At 44.4% G+C, this 22,800-nt stretch overlaps 1 protein-coding gene across 1 annotated transcript in view; it reads left to right on the top strand.

Moving 5' to 3' along the window:
* Positions 1-2,866: 2,866 nt before the first annotated feature.
* The window catches only part of SLC67A1 (solute carrier family 67 member 1), a 62,358-nt gene continuing 42,424 nt past the window's right edge, over positions 2,867-22,800 (top strand). Inside the window, exons 1-4 of the mRNA XM_072118991.1 lie at positions 2,867-3,056; positions 8,830-8,927; positions 11,779-11,924; positions 20,657-20,789. Of these exons, the coding sequence (XP_071975092.1) occupies positions 2,946-3,056; positions 8,830-8,927; positions 11,779-11,924; positions 20,657-20,789 (488 nt within the window). The 5' untranslated portion in view covers positions 2,867-2,945. The remainder of the gene's footprint in view (positions 3,057-8,829; positions 8,928-11,778; positions 11,925-20,656; positions 20,790-22,800) is intronic.

Genomic DNA, 22,800 nt, shown 5'->3' with positions numbered 1-22,800 from the left:
AGTGCAGGGGGCCAGCTATTAGATTGTCTCATTAGGGTCACAATGTTTCCCATTTAGGATTCTCAAATATGAGGCAAAGGAGCTTGGATAATATTCAGGGATCTTCTATATGGATGCAGGAGCGCAGGGATCCTCTTTATCAGGAGGGGTGCACAGTTATTATCTGCTCCCCATAGAAGCCCCCGCTACCACAGTACAGCAATAGGTTACCGCACAGGCAACAAGTTTTACACCATCACTCTGGACGGCAGGATAATACTGATAAATACAGACCCCCAACCAGACAACAAGTATATAGAGACCCCAGAATAAATTCAAACCTCAGATCAAATCTTAAAAAGAAGCTGTCACCAGGTTTTACCCCACTAAACTAGCACCCCCCCTAAGGTAGGAGATGAAATGTCCTTTCTAGAATCACCTCTTTTATGCAAAAATCTCATCTATTTACCTATAAAAAAAAAAAAGTCGGGTAAATATGACTCTTTTTTCACATGAGATGAGTCAAGTTTTGTGGTTGCAGAGGTATCTTCTGTTCTGCAGCACCTACAAACATGCTGATGTTAAAGAGAAGAATCCCATCTTTCAGATTACATCAGGTTTTTGGATCTTCAGAAACACACAGACATAGTTGGAAATGCAGGCTGCAGATAAAGATCCAGTTTGGCCTATTATTTAACTACATGTGTGTCCACTAATGTAGCGATCGATAGTAGAGATCGGAAAGATGAGTTTCTTATCTTTAAGATGACACAAGCTGCATATTTCAAGGAGCTACAGAACCAAAGATAGGGACATCTTAAGTCACGCTCCACACGCAACCATGAAACTTGACTCATCTCATGTGAAACTGAGGTGAGAAGAGTCATGTTTTCATGACTTTGGGGGAGATTTTTTTTTTAAAGGTAAACGGGGGAGTTTTCACATACAAGAGGGAATTCTAGAAAGAACATTTCATATCCCACTTCAGGGGGATAAAGTTTTCAGGGGTAAAACCTGGTGACAGGTTCTCTTTTTAATAACTATACATCAAAGCCCCCCAAACTATTAGTGTACAGACTTCAAGCCAGAGCTAATTAGTAAGTAAAAACCTCAGACCACATCCTCTGTATACAGACCTGATGTGTATGGCATACATCCCCCATCACACCGCGCTCCTAAAATAATTACAGTTCCCAGTTCCTCTAATTATAGACCCACAGTCTCCATTCACCTTATGACATCTTCAAAAGCCCTTAAATCCACCTAAAAATAGTCTACAGGGGCGAGATTAAACTAAACTTTTGAGGATGTCAAGAAGCTCCATAGCGCCCTCCACCTTTCATGCAAGGTACTGCCCTAGGCACATACCTACTGTCACCTAATCCAGGACCTACAGACCCCCAATACTATAAGTATAAGCACAGAACCCCAAGACTAGCGGATATGTCACACTGAGGGGATACAATGTATCATGTGACAGTCATGTAGAATAAATACAGGTCACGTCTGTGTGCAGAACAGAAGGCAAACACCGAATCTCATCAATATGTACAGCGGCATGTGATACCCGGGTGCAGGCAGTCACCGGATCACATCTATGTACCTGCACCCCCTGCATACATGACACGATATCCTGGTGCCAGAGGCTGGGAGGTCACCACCTTGTGCATTAGCAGAGAAGATGATATGATACCTTGCTGTTCTGTGATGAGGGCTGTGAGCTCCCCCTAGTGGTTACTTGGATAATATAATATTTCTATATGTTACATTCCAACCAAAAAGTGCAGTATATAATGTAACATATCTGCCATTCCATACCATTCCCACTTCATTGTATTGGATCTGGGCATTTGGGGGTTAATTGAGTTAAAGGAAATCTCCCATTAAAATCCATCCTGATAAATCAGGGACATTACTCATAGATCCAGGCACTGTGACTGTGGTATCTTCTTAAATTTGTAATCCATGGCCTCCTTCCTTCTAAAATCAACTTTTATAATTATACTAATGAGCCTGAAGGGTTACTGATGGGTGTTACCAGAGCCCCTCTGTGCTGTAGCTTCACATTCTGTTACACTGCACAGGAGCACTTCCCCGTTCCCACTGTGTAAGATCAGGAAGTGTTGATGGAGCAGGGGATGGGGGTGTGGGTTACAGTGTAACAGCCTGTGAAGCTACAGCACCGAGAGGCTCTGGTAACACCCCAAGAGCCATTCTGGTTTATTGGCATTGTTTAAAGAAGGGAGGAGGCCATGGATAACAAATATAGGAAGATAATACAGTCCCGGTGCCTGGATCTATAAGTAATGTCCCTGGTTTATCAGGGTGGATTCTGATGGTAGATTAAGAGTGGAATGACTGGTATAGGACAATCTTGTGTGTGACCTATGGCCACAGATTGACTTATCCACTCTATGCATCAACAGCGCCCCCTGGAGCCCACCAGAGGTACTCACTGCCTATTCAAAAATGACAATGAAAAGATAGATAGATGAGACATACTGCTACAAGGGTGCAAGTTGTGGTAAGCAAAGAGTTAACAGATCATGAAACCATCCCCCAGTGACATATAGTGCAGATCCCACAGTCATATGTTAGAGGGGGAGACGTAAGGGCAGGATCAGACTACACAGGGTGGGCTTGTAGTCTGTAACCATGGAGACACATCATTGAGCATAGAAGCTGCTGATACAAAATCATAAGAGATTCTTAGCAAAACTACTTCAGTTCTTTTATGGATTTATATAGAAAACCCCCTAAATTTACAGAACATCGATATTCCCCTAAAACTTAAGTCCTAACTTTCTGGAGTTTATCATCTGCAATGCTAAGAAAAAGGGGTTAAACTTTTCACTTTCTCTGTGGGAGGAGTCACGTGTGAACTTTGCACTGCACATGCAGGAACCTGGAAGTGAGACCCAGGAGTCTGATACAGTCATCACTGAGCTGCATCATAATAACCGGCAATGGCTGCCGATCCGGGAACCTCCAAGTCTCGGGACCGGGTAATCAGGGTCACCTACCTGCTGTCTTCTATTGATGTCTCCTGTCTGTTCATGCAGTTTGCAGTAACACCGGTAAGTAGTAGTGATTGTAATGTGTGTAGTGTATGGGGTGCACAGCTGCTCCACTCATCTACATAACGTGATACACCTTATATATACAATACATCCTACTCACTATTCTGATGGTGCAGCCACTGTGTACCTGCATGACATTACTTATCCTGTACTGATCCTGAGTTACATCCTGTATTATACTCCAGAGCTGCACTCACTATTCTGCTGCTGGTGCAGTCACTGTGTACATACATGATATTACTTACCCTGTACTGATCCTGAGTTACATCCTGTATTATACTCCAGAGCTGCACTCACTATTCTGCTGCTGGTGCAGTCACTGTGTACATACATGATATTACTTACCCTGTACTGATCCTGAGTTACATCCTGTATTATACCCCAGAGCTGCACTCACTATTCTGCTGCTGGTGCAGTCACTGTGCACATACATGACATTACTTATCCTGTACTGATCCTGAGTTACATCCTGTATTATACTCCAGAGCTGCACTCACTATTCTGCTGCTGGTGCAGTCACTGTGTACATACATGACATTACTGATCCTGAGTTACATCCGGTATTATACTCCAGAGCTGCACTCACTATTCTGCTGCTGGTGCAGTCACTGTGTACATACATGACATTACTTATCCTGTACTGATCCTGAGTTACATCCTGTATTATACCCCAGAGCTGCACTCACTATTCTGCTGCTGGTGCAGTCACTGTGTACATACATGACATTACTTATCCTGTACTGATCCTGAGTTACATCCTGTATTATACCCCAGAGCTGCACTCACTATTCTGCTGCTGGTGCAGTCACTGTGTACATACATGACATTACTTATCCTGTACTGATCCTGAGTTACATCCTGTATTATACTCCAGAGCTACACTCACTATTCTGCTGCTGGTGCAGTCACTGTGTACATACATGACATTACTTATCCTGTACTGATCCTGAGTTACATCCTGTATTATACCCCAGAGCTGCACTCACTATTCTGCTGCTGGTGCAGTCACTGTGTACATACATGACATTACTTATCCTGTACTGATCCTGAGTTACATCCTGTATTATACCCCAGAGCTGCACTCACTATTCTGCTGCTGGTGCAGTCACTGTGTACATACATGACATTACTTATCCTGTACTGATCCTGAGTTACATCCTGTATTATACTCCAGAGCTGCACTCACTATTCTGCTGCTGGTGCAGTCACTGTGTACCTGCATGACATTACTTATCCTGTACTGATCCTGAGTTACATCCTGTATTATACCCCAGAGCTGCACTCACTATTCTGCTGCTGGTGCAGTCACTGTGTACATACATGACATTACTTATCCTGTACTGATCCTGAGTTACATCCTTTATTATACTCCAGAGCTGCACTCACTATTCTGCTGCTGGTGCAGTCACTGTGTACATACATGACATTACTTATCCTGTACTGATCCTGAGTTACATCCTGTATTATACCCCAGAGCTGCACTCACTATTCTGCTGCTGGTGCAGTCACTGTGTACATACATGACATTACTTATCCTGTACTGATCCTGAGTTACATCCTGTATTATACTCCAGAGCTGCACTCACTATTCTGCTGCTGGTGCAGTCACTGTGTACCTGCATGACATTACTTATCCTGTACTGATCCTGAGTTACATCCTGTATTATACCCCAGAGCTGCACTCACTATTCTGCTGCTGGTGCAGTCACTGTGTACATACATGACATTACTTATCCTGTACTGATCCTGAGTTACATCCTTTATTATACTCCAGAGCTGCACTCACTATTCTGCTGCTGGTGCAGTCACTGTGTACATACATGACATTACTTATCCTGTACTGATCCTGAGTTACATCCTGTATTATACTCCAGAGCTGCACTCATTGTTCTGCTGCTGGTGCAGTCACTGTGAACATACATGACATTACTTATCCTGTACTGATCCTGAGTTACATCCTGTATTATACTCCAGAGCTGCACTCACTATTCTGCTGCTGGTGCAGTCACTGTGTACCTGCATGACATTACTTATCCTGTACTGATCCTGAGTTACATCCTGTATTATACTCCAGAGCTGCACTCACTATTCTACTGCTGGTGCAGTCACTGTGTACATACATGACATTACTTATCCTGTACTGATCCTGAGTTACATCCTTTATTATACCCCAGAGCTGCACTCACTATTCTGCTGCTGGTGCAGTCACTGTGTACATACATGACATTACTTACCCTGTACTGATCCTGAGTTACATCCTGTATTATACTCCAGAGCTGCACTCACTATTCTGCTGCTGGTGCAGTCACTGTGTACATACATGACATTACTTATCCTGTACTGATCCTGAGTTACATCCTGTATTATACCCAGAGCTGCACTCACTATTCTGCTGCTGGTGCAGTCACTGTGTACATACATGACATTACTTATCCTGTACTGATCCTGAGTTACATCCTGTATTATACTCCAGAGCTGCACTCACTATTCTGCTGCTGGTGCAGTCACTGTGTACATACATGACATTACTTATCCTGTACTGATCCTGAGTTACATCCTGTATTATACTCCACAGCTGCACTCACTATTCTACTGCTGGTGCAGTCACTGTGTATATACATGACATTACTTATCCTGTACTGATCCTGAGTTACATCCTGTATTATACCCCAGAGCTGCACTCACTATTCTGCTGCTGGTGCAGTCACTGTGTACATACATGACATTACTTATCCTGTACTGATCCTGAGTTATATCCTGTATTATACCCCAGAGCTGCACTCACTATTTTGCTGCTGGTGCAGTCACTGTGTACATACATGACATTACTTATCCTGTACTGATCCTGAGTTACATCCTGTATTATACTCCAGTGCTGGATGATGTAACTCAGGATCAGTACAGGATAAGTAATGTAATGTATGTACACAGTGACTGCACCAGCAGCAGAATAGTGAGTGCAGCACTTTCTGTTTAAATTTTTTTATTAAATAAAAAAGGTTGATGTATTTTCTGTAGAATATGTCCCTATGTGTTGAAGAATGAGGTACAGGTGGGATCTGTTCTTGTCATGTGATATATATATATATATATACACTCACCGACCACTTTATTATGTACACCTGTCCAACTGCTCGTTAACACTTAATTTCTAATCAGCCAATCACATGGCGGCAACTCAGTGCATTTAGGCATGTAGACATGGTCAAGACAATCTCCTGCAGTTCTCCCGAGCATCAGCATGGGGAAGAAAGGTGATTTGTGGCCTTTGAACGTGGCATGGTTGTTGGTGCAAGAAACTGCTGATCTACTGGGATTTTCACGCACAACCATCTCTAGGGTTTACAGAGAATGGTCCGAAAAAGAAAAAACATCCATTGAGCGGCAGTTCTGTGGGCGGAAATGCCTTGTTGATGCCAGAGGTCAGAGGAGAATGGGCAGACTGGTTCGAGCTGATAGAAAGGCAACAGTGACTCAAATCGCCACCCGTTACAACCAAGGTAGGCAGAAGAGCATCTCTGAACGCACAGTACGTCCAACTTTGAGGCAGATGGGCTACAGCAGCAGAAGACCACACCGGGTGCCACTCCTTTCAGCTAAGAACAGGAAACTGAGGCTACAATTTGCACAAGCTCATCAAAATTGGACAGTAGAAGATTGGAAAAACGTTGCCTGGTCTGATGAGTCTCGGTTTCTGCTGCGACATTCGGATGGTAGGGTCAGAATTTGGCGTCAACAACATGAAAGCATGGATCCATCCTGCCTTGTATCAGCGGGTCAGGCTGGTGGTGCTGGTGTCATGGATCCATCCTGCCTTGTATCAGCGGTTCAGGCTGGTGGTGGTGGTGTCATGGATCCATCCTGCCTTGTATCAGCGGGTCAGGCTGGTGGTGCTGGTGTCATGGATCCATCCTGCCTTGTATCAGCGGCTCAGGCTGGTGGTGGTGGTGTCATGGATCCATCCTGCCTTGTATCAGCGGGTCAGGCTGGTGGTGCTGGTGTCATGGATCCATCCTGCCTTGTATCAGCGGCTCAGGCTGGTGGTGGTGGTGTCATGGATCCATCCTGCCTTGTATCAGTGGCTCAGGCTGGTGGTGCTGGTGTCATGGATCCATCCTGCCTTGTATCAGCGGCTCAGGCTGGTGGTGCTGGTGTCATGGATCCATCCTGCCTTGTATCAGCGGCTCAGGCTGGTGGTGGTGGTGTCATGGATCCATCCTGCCTTGTATCAGCGGCTCAGGCTGGTGGTGGTGTCATGGATCCATCCTGCCTTGTATCAGCGGGTCAAGCTGGTGGTGCTGGTGTCATGGTGTCTTTGGGCCCCTTGGTACAACGCCACAGCCTACCTGAGTATTGTTGCTGCCCATGTCCATCCCTTTATGAGCACAATGTACCCTGTAACATCTGATGGCTACTTTCAGCAGGATAATGCGCCATGTCATAAAGCTGGAATCATCTCACACTGGTTTCTTGAACATGACAATGAGGTCACTGGACACAAATGGCCTCCACAGTCACCAGATCTCAATCCAATAGAGCATCTTTGGGATGTGGTGGAACGGGAGATTCGCATCATGGATGTGCAGCCGACAAATCTGCGGCAACTGTGTGATGCCATCATGTCACTATGGACCAGAATCTCTGAGGAGCTTCCAGCACCTTGTTGTATCTATGCCACGAAGAATTGAGGCAGTTCTGAAGGCAAAAGGGGGTCCAACCCGTTACTAGCATGGTGTACCTAATAAAGTGGCCGCTGAGTGTATATCAGCATAATAATAAACTGTTCTATACATTTATAATGAAAATTGTGTTTCACTTTCTCACTGTTTTCAAGATCTCTGCTTGCTGCATTTACAGAAGAGGATGTGGATTATGTAAATTGTACAGTAGAAATTCCCTGTAGGTTTTCAATGTTTTCTTGGGCAATTAGGGACTTATTTGGGTTTTCCGATACAAGGTTGTTATAGAGCATCTGTGTCCTGAGCTCTCTGTGCTGTATGATCTCAGGTGATATAATGTGTATGAGGTTGGGGGAAATCCTTAGGGGCTGTTGACATTGTCCCTGTATTAAGTAAACATTACGGGTTATATGAATCTTGCCTTCTCCCACAGGTGATGCTTCCTGCCCTCCACAGGTGACTCTTCCCCTTTCCCCACAGGTGACTCTTCCCCTTTCCCCACAGGTGACTCTTCCCCTTTCCCCACAGGTGACTCTTCCCCTTTCCCCACAGGTGACTCTTCCCCTTTCCCCACAGGTGACTCTTCCCCTTTCCCCACAGGTGACTCTTCCCCTTTCCCCACAGGTGACTCTTTCCTGCCCCCCACAGGTGACTCTTTCCTGCCCCCCACAGGTGACTCTTTCCTGCCCACCACAGGTGACTCTTTCCTGCCCACCACAGGTGACTCTTTCCTTCTATCCACAGGTGACTCTTTCCTGCCCACCACAGGTGACTCTTTCCTGCCCACCACAGGTGACTCTCACCTTCTTCCCCTAGGTGACTTCTCCCTATCTCCCACAGGTGACTCTTTCCTTCTATCCACAGGTGACTCTTTCCTTCTATCCACAGGTGACTCTTCCCCTCTCATCACAGGTGACCCTTTCCTATCTCAAACACGTGACTCTTCTCTTCCTCCCACAGGTGACTTTTCCCTTTCCCCCGCAGGTCACCCCTCCACCCTACAAGTGCTTCCCCCCACCTCTTCTTTCATATCACATATTATAGAGCAGTTTCTCCCTTTCCCTGTGACATCTCTTGTTTTGTTCCTGCAGTATCTGGCTAAGAGTCTCGGCTTGGATACAGTCGGTTTTGGATACCTGCAGACGGTCTTTGGTGTCCTTCAGCTGGTGGGAGGTCCCATTTTTGGCAGGTAAAACAGCACAGAGTATTTCAGGATTGGATTGTGCTGATCTTATGATTCAGGGGAGGAAGACAAGTGGTAAGTGACACTGAGAGTTACAGCAGCACAGAGTATTTCAGGATTGGATTGTGCTGATCTTATGATTAAGGGGATGAAGACAAGTGGTAAGTGACACTGAGAGTTACAGCAGCACAGAGTATTTCAGGATTGGATTGTGCTGATCTTATGATTAAGGGGATGAAGACAAGTGGTAAGTGTCACTGAGAGTTACAGCAGCACAGAGTATTTCAGTAAATACTGATCCTGTGGTATCAGTTCCTTCCTTTGATGATGTTTTTAAAGGGGTTTTCCAAGGTGGTGGCTTTTGTTAAACAATTGCATCAGATAATTGGAAAGCCCCTGTAAGGACTACATCTCCCCGGATAGGAAGGGAGGGGAACAGAGACAAGTAGTGTTGGGAACAGCAGCGCAGAGTATTTCAGCAGATGCAAATTCTTTTCTTCTGTGGAGCAATGATCTATCAGATTCAATACAATTGGTCAGTAGTTAGTGAACAGACAGGAATGAGCAAGTTCTTACTACCAGACTTTGGGGTGCACGGTCACCCACATAGATTTAAGGGGATGGTCCTGGTGATCATCAGCCATGTCCTAACTCCACCCCAGTTCATGAAGCTACCCATAACCCTCTAGGAATTATTAACATAACTCAGCTAAGCCACAGTTATTATCCTGGAGTAAAGGGGGCGCCCTCCTCCTTGGCAGCGTCTTTTATGACACTTCAGCAGCAGATAAGACGATGACGCGGTGAGATGTTTGTAGATCTGAGCACTGATCGGGGAGATGTTCTGAGGTCAGTCACTTCTGGCCTCCTGTCTTGTGTAAGGTGTTACTGACCCCAGGTAAATCATTCATCATGTTGCTGTCACCGGCAACAATGTTTCATCTTGTCCCTGGCATCAAGAAAAACTGATACATTGTTACAAAAAGTAAATTGTAGGAATCAATGTTTAGAGTCCAACTGTAGTTATAAGACATATACAAGCATATTGGGAAGCTTAGAGGAGAATGAGAAAAAGGTCCTGGCAGGGCAGTACTTACATACCCACGGGCGTAACAAGACTGCAATGTGCCCAGGTTTTGATTTGCATAAATAGATCAAAATATGCACTTAAATATATACCAGCAGTGAATATACTGCACACATAAATATATACCAGCAGTGAATATACTGCACACATAAATATATACCAGCAGTGAATATACCGCACACATAAATATATACCAGCAATGAATACACTTCACACATAAATATATACCAGCAGTACATATACTGCTCATAAATATATACCAGCGGTGGATATTCTGCTCATAAATATCTACAAGCAGTGAATATACTGCTCATAAATATATACCAGCAGTGACTATGCTACACATAAATATATAACAGCAGTGAATATTCTGCTAATAAATATCTACAAGCAGTGAATATACTGCTCATAAATATACACCAGCAGTGAATATTCTGCTCATAAATATATACCAGCAGTGACTATGCTACACATAAATATATAACAGCAGTGAATATACTGCTCATAAATATACACCAACAGTGAATATTCTGCTTATAAATATCTACAAGCAGTGAATATACTGCTCATAAATATATACCAGCAGTGACTATGCTATACATAAATATATAACAGCAGCGAATATACTGCACATAAATATACACCAGCAGTGAATATACTGCTCATATATATTTAAAAAAAAAAAAATATATATATATATATATATATATATATATATACCAGCCGTGAATATACTGCACATAAATATATAACACCAGTTAATATACTGCACATAAATTTCTACCAGCAGCGAATATACTGCACATAAATAGATACCAGCAGTGAATAGATGGCACATACATATATAACAGTAGTGAAGATACTGTACATGAATTTATAGCTCGAGATTTATCAGAAATGTCTGAGAGCAAATTTGTTCTAGTTGATCCTTGTAACCAATCAGAGCTCAGCTTTTATTTTTCCACATCAACTCCTGCCTACTGTCCCTGTGCTGGCCTGTTCCCTCCTGGTCTTTGTCCTGGTAGATTCCTCACGTGTGACAATTGTTCTTCATCAGTTATAGGATATACTATATAACCTCAATAAGTTATTATGTAGTAACCACTGAGTAATAATAATAAAGTGTTCAAAATAAAGTGTTTCACATCCATCGCTTAACCAAACATAATTGTGACACCTGCAGCATCAATTAATGGAAGTTAATTGGGTTGTAACTGATCAAGCAGTTGCTGTGGCCCCAGCGGGGTCTCTCCTTCATGCAATGGGAGGTGTTATAGTAATTCCCATGTGGCTTCATCCATAATGTCCTCAGTCCTTTCACTTGACAATGATAAATCTCTGGCTGCTGGCACCACCACTAGAGGGAGCTCTGTACATAGCGATTATACAGCTGCCATTCAACTCTATAGAAGGTGTGACAATCTATATGCATAGAGCTCCCCCCAGTGATGGAAGCAGAAATATAATTTGGAGGGGTTATCCATCTAAAGATAGAGGATCAGGGAGGAGTCCAGACTATCAGTACAGTGGGGGGACCTCATGTTCTCATGAATCTTAACTTAATTGAACCCAGTGCAATAGCGCATGCATGAGCAGCGGCGCAGGATCACTCACCGGGCGCTGCCTATGGGGAACTTTGGATTCTCCAATCTCTGGATCACTGAGGGTCCCAGAAGCCAGGGCAGAATAGGTTTAAAGCTTGTAATTCCTGGTGATGACCAGCAGAGGTCGCTCTTTGTTCTAGTATTAATAATTTCCTCTATTTTGCAGGTTTTCGGATCAGTATGGCCCCCGTGCAGCTCTCACACTTTCCTTCCTGTCTTCATTCTTCTATTACATGATCCTCGCCTTCACCACCAACATCCCGCTACTGTTCCTGTCCCGGCTCCCCTCCATCTTCATGCACGGCCTCCCAGGTACATGACTTATATGGGATTGCCACATTATACACATAGCCTCCATTAAAGGGATTGTCCCAGCTGTAAACTTATGCTCCATAAAAGTGAATTAAGCAACAGTGATGTGAACCAATGGCATAACAAGATAACAGTATGAACTTTGCATTGAGGCCCCATATATCTTAACCCTTGATGAACCCCCCCCTCACTAATGAAATGCCCAGAAGCCTCCCCTTATTAATAAAATGCTCAGCACTCTCCCCTCGTTAATAAAATGCCCAGCACTCCCTCATTAATAAAATGTCCAGCACTCCCTCATTGATAAAATGTCCAGCAGCCTCCCCTCATTAATAAAGTGTCCAGCAGCCTCCCCTCATTACTAAAAGGCCTAGCAGCCTCTTCTAATTAATAAAATTCAAGCAGCCTCCCCTCATTAATAAAATGCTCAGCAGCATCCGCTCATTAATAAAATGCCCAGCAGCCTCCCCACATTAATAAAATGCCCAGCAGCTTCCCCTCATTAATAAAATTCCCAGCAGCCTCCCCTCATTAATAAAGTGTCCAGCAGCCTCACATCATTTTATAAAGTGTCTAGCAGCCTCAAGTCATTAATAAAGTGTCCAGCAGCCTCACATCATTAATAAACTGTCCCACAGCTTCACATTATTAATAACATTCCCAGCAGCCTCTTCTCATTAATAAAATGTCCAGCAGCCTCCTCTCATTAATAAAATTCTTAGCAGCCTCTGCTCATTAATAAACTGCCCAGCAGCCTCTTCTAATTAATAAAATTCCTGCAGCCTCCCCTCATTAATAAAATGCCCAGCAGCTTCCTCTCATTAATAAAATGACCAACAGCCTCCTTTCATTGATAAAATGCCCAGCAGTCTCCCCATTTTAATAAAATGTCCAGCAGCCTCGCCTCATTAATAAAATGCCAAGCAGCCTCCACTAATTAATAAAATGCCCAGCAGCCTCTTCTAATTAATAACATTTCTGCAGATTCCCCTCATTAATAGAATGTCCAGCAGCTTCCCCTCATTAATAAAGTGTCCAGCAGCTTCCCCTCAATAATAAAATGCTCAGCAGCCTCCTCTCACTAATAAACTGCCCAGCAGCCTCTTCTAATTAATAGTATTCCTGCAGTCTCCCCTCATTAATAAAGTGTCCTGCAGCTTCCCCTCAATAATAAAATTCCCAGCAGCCTCCTCATTAATAAAATGTCCAGCAGCCTCCTCTCATTAATAAAATGCTTAGCAGCCTCTGCTCATTAATAAACTGCCCAGCAGCCTCTTCTAATTAATAAAATTCCTGCAGCCTCCCCTCATTAATAAAATGCCCAGCAGCTTCCTCTCATTAATAAAATTCCCAGCAGCCTCCCCTCATTGATAAAATTCCCAACAGCCTCACCTCATTAATAAAGTGTCCAGCAGCTTCCCCTCAGTAATAAAATGCCCAGTAGCCTCCCCATATTAATAAAATGCCCATCAGCTTCCCCTCATTAATAAAATGCCCAGCAGCTTCCTCTCATTAATAGAATGTCCAGCGGGCTCCTCTCATTAATAGAATGTCCAGCAGCCTCACCTCATTAATAAAATGCCCAGCAGCCTCCTCTCATTAATAAAATGCCCAGCAGCCTCTTCTAATTAATAACATTTCTGCAGACTTCCCTCATTAATAGAATGCCCAGAAGCCTTACTTAATTAATAAAGTGTCCAGCAGCTTCCCTTCAATAATAAAATGCCCAGCGGCCTCCCCATATTAATAAAATGTCCAGCAGCCTCACCTCATTAATAAAGTGTCCAGCAGCTTCCCCTCAGTAATAAAATTCCCAGCAGCCTCCCCTCATTAATTAAATGCCCATCAGCTTCCCCTTATTAATAAAATGCCAAGCAGCCTCCACTCATTAATAAAATGCCCAGCAGCTTCCTCTCATTAATAGAATGTCCAGCAACCTCCTCTCATTAATAGAATGTCCAGCAGCCTCACCTCATTAATAAAATGCCCAGCAGCCTCCTCTCATTAATAAAATGCCCAGCAGCCTCTTCTAATTAATAACATTTCTGCAGACTCCCCTCATTAACAGAATGCCCAGCATCTTCCCCTCATTAATAAAATGTCCAGCAGCCTCCTCTCATTAATAAAATTCTCAGCAGCCTCCTCTCATTAATAAACTGCCCAGCAGCCTCCCCATATTAATAAAATTCCCAGCAGCCTCACTTCATTAATAAAATGCCCTACAGCCTCCCCTCATTAATAAAGTGTTCAGCAGCTTCCCCTCATTCATAAAATGTTCAGCACCCTCCTCACATTAATAAAATGCCCAGCAGTCTCTTTTTAATAATAAAATTCCTGCAGCCTCCCCTAATTAATAAAATGCACAGCAGCCCCCCCATAGTAATAAAATTCCCAGCAGCCTCCCCACATTATTAAAATGCCCAGCAGCCTCCCCTCATTAATAGAATGTCCAGCAATCTCACATCATTAATAAAGTGTCCTGCGTGACTATTCCTGTGCAAACTTGTAATAATTTATATGCATCTATTATATGTATATCATATTATCATTTGTATGCATAATATCTCTGATGGTAGACTGTGGGCCCCCTCCATTCCCTGTGATCGCAATCGATATGCCCCACTGCTCAATCACGTATTCCCCTATGGCTGGGGAATAGTAGAGTAGAGTTCCCTGCTCTACTATAGATAATCGTCGGAGGTACACAAAGATGGCAGCTTTGACATGACAATGCCGCAATATCACGGTACCGCCATCTTGGTAAACCCCAATTTCCACTACCCTGACTTCTCGAGGGAAAGGAACGAGGTCGGCGCACATCGGGGGGACTGATGGAAAGTGAGTACAATTTTATTATTTTACCTGGACTGTATATATTTATAATAGGAGTCTGTATAAAGTTATTATAGGGAGCTGTATGTAGAGTTTGCTGGTGAGCTGTATATCGTGATTACTGGGGGCTGTATAGAGTGATTGCTGGGGGGCTGTATATAGTGATTGCTGAGGGCCTATATATAGTGATTGCTGGGGGAGCTGTATGTAGTGGTTGCAGGGGGAGCTGTATGTAGTGGTTGCAGGGGGAGCTATATACAGTGATTGCTGGGGGAGCTGTATATAGTGATTGCTGGGGGAGCTGTATATAGTGGTTGCTGGGGGGGCTGTATACAGTGATTGCTGGGAGAGCTATATACAGTGATTGCTGGGGGCTGTATATAGTGATTGCTGGGGGCTGTATATAGTGATTGCTGGGGGGCTGTATATAGTGATTGCTGGGGGCTGTATACAGTGATTGCTGGGGGGCTGTATAGAGTGATTGCTGGGGGGCTGTATAGAGTGATTGCTGGGGGAGCTGTATAGAGTGATTACTAGGGGAGCTGTATATAGTGATTGCTGGGGGAGCTGTATACAGTGATTGCTGGGGGCTTTATATAGTGAATGCTGGGGGAGCTGTATACAGTGAATGCTGGGGGCTGTATATAGTTATTGCTGGGGGGGCTGTATATAGTGATTGTTGGGGGAGTTGTATGTAGTGATTGCTGGGGAGCTGTATATAGTGATTGCTGGGGAGCTGTATATAGTGATTGCTGGGGGGCTGTATATGGTGATTGCTGGGGGGCTGTATATGGTGATTGCTAGGGGGCTGTATATAGTGATTGCTGGGGGGCTGTATATGGTAATTGCTGGGGGCCTGTATATGGTGATTGCTGGGGGGCTGTATATAGTGATTGCTGGGGGAGCTGTATACAGTGATTGCTGGGGGGCTGTATATAGTGATTGCTGGGGAGCTGTTTATAGTGATTGCTGGGGGGCTGTATATGGTGATTGCTGGGGGCTGTATATGGTGATTGCTGGGGGACTGTATATAGTGATTGCTGGGGGCTGTATATGGTGATTGCTGGGGGGCTGTATATAGTGCTTAATGGGAGCTGTATATTGTGATTGCTGGGGGGATGTATATAGTGATTGCTGTGGGGGCTTTATATAGTGATGACTGGAGAGCTGCATATATAGTGGTTGCTGGGGTGCTGTATATAGTGATTGCTGGGGGAGCTGTATATAGTGATTACTGGGGGAGCTGTATATAGTGATTGCTGGGGTGATGTATATAGTGATTGCTGGGGTGCTGTATATAGTGATTGCTGGGGGAGCTGTATATAGTGATTGCTGGGGTGATGTATATAGTGATTGCTGGGGTGCTGTATATAGTGATTGCTGGGGGAGCTGTATATAGTGATTGCTGGGGGAGCTGTATATAGTGATTGCTGGGGGAGCTGTATATAGTGATTGCTGGGGGAGCTGTATATAGTGATTGCTGGGGTGCTGTATATAGTGATTGCTGGGGGAGCTGTATACAGTGATTGCTGGGGGAGCTGTAAATAGTGATTGCTGGGGGAGCTGTATATAGTGATTGCTGGGGGAGCTGTATATAGCGATTGCTGGGGGAGCTGTATATAGCGATTGCTGGGGGAGCTGTATATAGTGATTGCTGGGGGAGCTGTATATAGTGACTGCTGGGGAGCTGTAAATAGTGATTGCTGTGGGGAGCTGTATATAGTGATTGCTGTGGGGAGCTGTATATAGTGATGACTGGAGAGTTGCATATATAGTGGTTGCTGGGGTGCTGTATATAGTGATTGTTGTGGGGCGCTGTATATAGTGATTGCTGGGGGAGCTGTATATAGTGATTGCTGGGGTGCTGTATATAGTGATTGCTGTGGGGAGCTGTATATAGTGATTGTTGTGGGGATCTGTATATAGTGATTGCTGGGGGAGCTGTATATAGTGATTGCTGGGGTGCTGTATATAGTGATTGCTGGGGGAGCTGTATACAGTGATTGCTGGGGGAGCTGTATACAGTGATTACTGGGAAGGCTGTATAGAGTGATTGCTGTGGAAGCTGTATACAGTGATTGCTGGGGGAGCTGTATATAGTGATTGCTGTGGGGAGCTGTATATAGTGATTGCTGGGGGAGCTGTATATAGTGATTGCTTGGGGAGCTGTATACAGTGGTTGCTGGGGGAGCTGTATATAGTGATTACTGGGGGAGCTGTATATAGTGATTGCTGGGGGGTGTATATAGTGATTACTGGGGGAGCTGTATATAGTGATTGCTGGGGGAGCTGTATATAGTGATTGCTGGGGGAGCTGTATGTAGTGATTGCTGGGGAGCTGTATATAGCGATTACTGGGGGAGCTGTATATAGTGATTGCTGGGGGTGTATATAGTGATTGCTGGGGGAGCTGTATATAGTGATTGCTGGGGGGTGTATATAGTGATTGCTGGGGGAGCTGTATATAGTGATTGCTGGGGGGTGTATATAGTGATTACTGGGGGAGCTGTATATAGTGATTGCTGGGGGGTTGTATATAGTGATTGCTGGGGGAGCTGTATACAGTGATTGCTGGGGGAGCTGTATACAGTGATTGCTGGGAGGTGTATATAGTGATTACTGGGGGAGCTGTATATAGTGATTGCTGTGGGGAGCTGTATATAGTGAATGCTGGGGGAGCTGTATATAGTGATTGCTGGGGGAGCTGTATATAGTGATTGCTGGGGGAGCTGTATATAGTGGTTGCTGGGGAGCTGTATATAGTGATTGCTGTGGGGAGCTGTATATAGTGATTGCTGGGGGAGCTGTATATAGTGGTTGCTGGGGAGCTGTATATAGCGATTACTGGGGGAGCTGTATATAGTGATTGCTGTGGGGCTGTATATAGTGATTACTGGGGGAGCTGTATATAGTGATGACTGGAGAGCTGCATATATAGTGATTGCTGGGGGAGCTGTATATAGTGATTGCTGGGGGAGCTGTATATAGTGGTTGCTGGAGAGCTGTATATAGTGATTGCTGTGGGGAGCTGTATATAGTGATTGCTGGGGGAGCTGTATATAGTGGTTGCTGGGGAGCTGTATATAGCGATTACTGGGGGAGCTGTATATAGTGATTGCTGTGGGGCTGTATATAGTGATTTCTGGGGGAGCTGTATATAGTGATTGCTGGGGAGCTGTATATAGCGATTACTGGGGGAGCTGTATATAGTGATTGCTGTGGGGCTGTATATAGTGATTACTGGGGGAGCTGTATATAGTGATGACTGGAGAGCTGCATATATAGTGATTGCTGGGGGAGCTGTATATAGTGATTGCTGGGGGAGCTGTATACAGTGATTGCTGGGGGAGCTGTATACAGTGATTGCTGGGGAACTGTATACAGTGATTGCTGGGGAGCAGTGTATAGCGATTGCTGTTACCTCTCTGGACTACATTCAATGGGGGCCCCCACCAGACTTCGACCCCAGGGGTTCCCAAGAACCTTAATTTTGGCCCTGATTATTATAAAGGAGCAAGAAAACAGAATATGTGATAGAATAACCACAAAGGGAGATTTGCACTTCTATATTGTGCCCACTAGATGGAGACACTGCACCATTAGTTTATGGAGCACAAAAGGGATCAGCCTGTGTTTACTGAATACAGAAAACCTGAAATGTATCAATTTTTCTCACATTTTTCAGGCCATGATTTCTGGTTTCACTCAATGTCACAGTACAGGATAATACACATAGTAATGTCACAGTACAGGATAATACACATAGTAATGTCACAGTACAGGGATAATACACACAGTGATGTCACAGTACAGGGTAATACACACAGTGATGTCACAGTACAGGGATAATACACATAGTAATGTCACAGTACAGGGATAATACACACAGTGATGTCACAGTACAGGATAATACACATAGTAATGTCACAGTACAGGATAATACACATAGTAATGTCACAGTACAGGATAATACACACAGTGATGTCACAGTACAGGGATATTACACACAGTGATGTCACAGTACAGGGATAATAAACACATTGATGTCACAGTACAGGGATAATACACACAGTGATGTCACAATACAGGATAATACACACAGTGATGTCACAGTGCAGGGATAATACACACAGTGATGTCACAGTACAGGGATAATACACACAGTGATGTCACAGTGCAGGGATTATACACACAGTGACGTCACAGTACAGGGATAATACACACAGTGATGTCACAGTACAGGGATAATACACACAGTGATGTGACAGTACAGAGATAATACACACAGTGATGTCACAGTACAGAGATAATACACACAGTGATGTCACAGTACAGGGATAATACACACATTGATGTCACAGTACAGGATAATACACACAGTGACGTCACAGTACAGGGATAACACACACAGTGATGTCACAGTACAGAGATAATACACACAGTGATGTCACAGTACAGGGATAATACACATAGTGATGTCACAGTACAGGGATAATACACACAGTGATGTCACAGTACAGGGGTAATACACAAAGTGATGTCACAGTACAGGAATAACACACACAGTGATGTCACAGTACAGGGATATTACACACAGTGATGTCACAGTACAGGGATAATACACACAGTGATGTCACAGGACAGGGAGAATACACACAGTGATGTCACAGTACAGGGGATAATACACACAGTGATGTCACAGTACAGGATAATACACACAGTGATGTCACAGTACAGGGATAATAAACACATTGATGTCACAGTACAGGGATAATACACACAGTGATGTCACAATACAGGATAATACACACAGTGATGTCACAGTGCAGGGATAATACACACAGTGATGTCACAGTACAGGGATAATACACACAGTGATGTCACAGTGCAGGGATTATACACACAGTGACGTCACAGTACAGGGATAATACACACAGTGATGTCACAGTACAGGGATAATACACACAGTGATGTCACAGTACAGAGATAATACACACAGTGATGTCACAGTACAGAGATAATACACACAGTGATGTCACAGTACAGGGATAATACACACATTGATGTCACAGTACAGGATAATACACACAGTGACGTCACAGTACAGGGATAATACACAGTGATGTCACAGTACAGGGATAATACACACAGTGATTTCACAGTACAGGGAAAATACACACAGTGATGTCACAGTACAGGATAATACACACAGTGATGTCACAGTACAGGGATAATACACACAGTGACGTCACAGTACAGGGATAATACACACAGTGTTGTCACAGTACAGGATAATACACACAGTGATGTCACAGTACAGGATAATGCACACAGTGATGTCACAGTACAGGGATAATGCACACAGTGATGTCACAGTACAGGGATAATACACACAGTGATGTCACAGTACAGGGATAATACACACAGTGATGTCACAGTACAGGGATAATACACACAGTGATGTCACAGTACAGGGATAATACACACAGTGATGTCACAGTACAGGATAATACACACAGTGACGTCACAGTACAGGAGATAATACACACAGTGATGTCACAGTACAGGAGATAATACACACAGTGATGTCACAGTACAGGAGATAATACACACAGTGATGTCACAGTACAGGGATAATACACACAGTGATGTCACAGTACAGGATAATACACACAGTGACGTCACAGTACAGGATAATACACACAGTGACGTCACAGTACAGGAGATAATACACACAGTGATGTCACAGTACAGGAGATAATACACACAGTGATGTCACAGTACAGAGAAATAATACACAGTGATGTCACAGTACAGGGATATTACACACAGTGATGTCACAGTTACACTAATGGCGGCTCCTCTGCTCTCAGTAATGGAGATTCTTCTGTGTTTGGTAGGTGCGCAGATGATTGTCACTGACCTGACCACAGACCAGGAACGCGCTGGATCTCTCGGGAAGCTCGGCCTCTGCTTTGGATTAGGTATCATTGTTGGGTCGTCACTCGGAGGATACCTGGCTACAAGATTTGGGTGAGGACTAGTTACTATGATCATAATATACATTACATCTAATATGAAATACTTCTCTCTATGATCAGGCAGAGCGATGCAGCAGAGCTGTGCAGATAATCATGAAATCCTGCAGAGCTGCTCCTCTATAAGACCTTCCATTATGCCACGGACATCAGTGTCCCAGAAATCCATAGGTCCACTGACCCAGGCTGGGAGGGCATGTGCCATCACTTTATATAAGAATGAAAAGAACCCAGTACATGTACATGTATATATATGTGATAATCTGTAAGCGCTGAGCTCCTCCTAGTGGTGATATTTGGTAAATGTGACATGAAACAGAGGATAATATTCAGCCTTACCCCCTCCCCCTCTGACACCATAGTAGTCATGTAGTCAGGTATGACAGTGTCTCTTTGGAGTCAGAGGGTATATATTAATACTACCTAGTACTGATGTAGCTGAGCTGTGTACATCGCCTTAGCATTACACAGTGTTGTTATTTTATGTTAATGTATTTGGGATAATTGTTGTTATTTTTATGGAACGCCCTGACTCTGCAGAATTTATTTCACTGATGCAGACTGACAACGCCCGTATTGCTTTATATACCAGGTCTGGTCTGTGAATGGTCTCTACAGACCCCACAGGGGTTGTCACCCAGCTTTCCCAGTACCTGAAATACCTAGGTTGCGTAGTCCTGAGCGTAGTCTTCCTGCTCCTTAGCATTGTCTTCCTGCTCCTCAGCTTTGTCTTCTTGTTCGTTAGCGTTGTCTTCCTGCTCCTCTGCGTTGTCTTCCTGCTCCTCAGCGTTGTCTTCCTGCTCCTCAGCATTGTCTTCCTGCTTTTTAGTGTTGTCTTCTTGCTCCTTATCATTGTCTTCCTGCTCCTCAGCATTGTCTTCATGCTCCTGAGAGTTGTCTTCTTGCTCTTGAGCATTGTCTTCCTGCTCCTCAGCGCTGTCTTCCTGCTCCTCAGCGTTGTCTTCCTGCTCCTCAGCGTTGTCTTCCTGCTCCTCAGCGTTGTCTTCCTGCTCCTCAGCGTTGTCTTCCTTCTCCTCAGCGTTGTCTTCCTGCTCCTCAGCGTTGTCTTCCTACTCGTTAACATTGTCTTCCTGCTCCTCAGCATTGTCTTCCTGCTCCTCAGCATTGTCTTCCTGCTCCTCAGAATTGTCTTCATGCTCCTGAGAGTTGTCTTCTTGCTCTTGAGCATTGTCTTCTTGCTCTTGAGCATTGTCTTCCTGCTCCTGAGCATTGTCTTCCTGCTCCTCAGCGTTGTCTTCCTGCTCCTGAGCGTTGTCTTCCTGCTCCTGAGCGTTGTCTTCCTGCTCCTGAGCGTTGTCTTCCTGCTCCTGAGCGTTGTCTTCCTGCTCCTGAGCGTTGTCTTCCTGCTCCTGAGCGTTGTCTTTCTGCTCCTGAGTGTTGTCTTTCTGCTCCTGAGTGTTGTCTTTCTGCTCCTGAGTGTTGTCTTTCTGCTCCTGAGTGTTGTCTTCCTGCTCCTGAGCGTTGTCTTCCTGCTCCTGAGCGTTGTCTTCCTGCTCCTGAGCGTTGTCTTCCTGCTCCTGAGCGTTGTCTTTCTGCTCCTGAGTGTTGTCTTTCTGCTCCTGAGTGTTGTCTTTCTGCTCCTGAGTGTTGTCTTTCTGCTCCTGAGTGTTGTCTTTCTGCTCCTGAGTGTTGTCTTTCTGCTCCTGAGTGTTGTCTTTCTGCTCCTGAGTGTTGTCTTTCTGCTCCTGAGTGTTGTCTTTCTGCTCCTGAGTGTTGTCTTTCTGCTCCTGAGTGTTGTCTTTCTGCTCCTGAGTGTTGTCTTTCTGCTCCTGAGTGTTGTCTTTCTGCTCCTGAGTGTTGTCTTTCTGCTCCTGAGTGTTGTCTTTCTGCTCCTGAGTGTTGTCTTTCTGCTCCTGAGTGTTGTCTTTCTGCTCCTGAGTGTTGTCTTTCTGCTCCTGAGTGTTGTCTTTCTGCTCCTGAGTGTTGTCTTTCTGCTCCTGAGTGTTGTCTTTCTGCTCCTGAGTGTTGTCTTTCTGCTCCTGAGT

Source organism: Engystomops pustulosus, chromosome 7, assembly GCF_040894005.1.
Source record: "Engystomops pustulosus chromosome 7, aEngPut4.maternal, whole genome shotgun sequence".
Taxonomy (NCBI): domain Eukaryota; kingdom Metazoa; phylum Chordata; class Amphibia; order Anura; family Leptodactylidae; genus Engystomops; species Engystomops pustulosus.
Note: the sequence above shows the minus strand (reverse complement) of the source record. Positions and strands in the feature narration are given on the sequence as shown.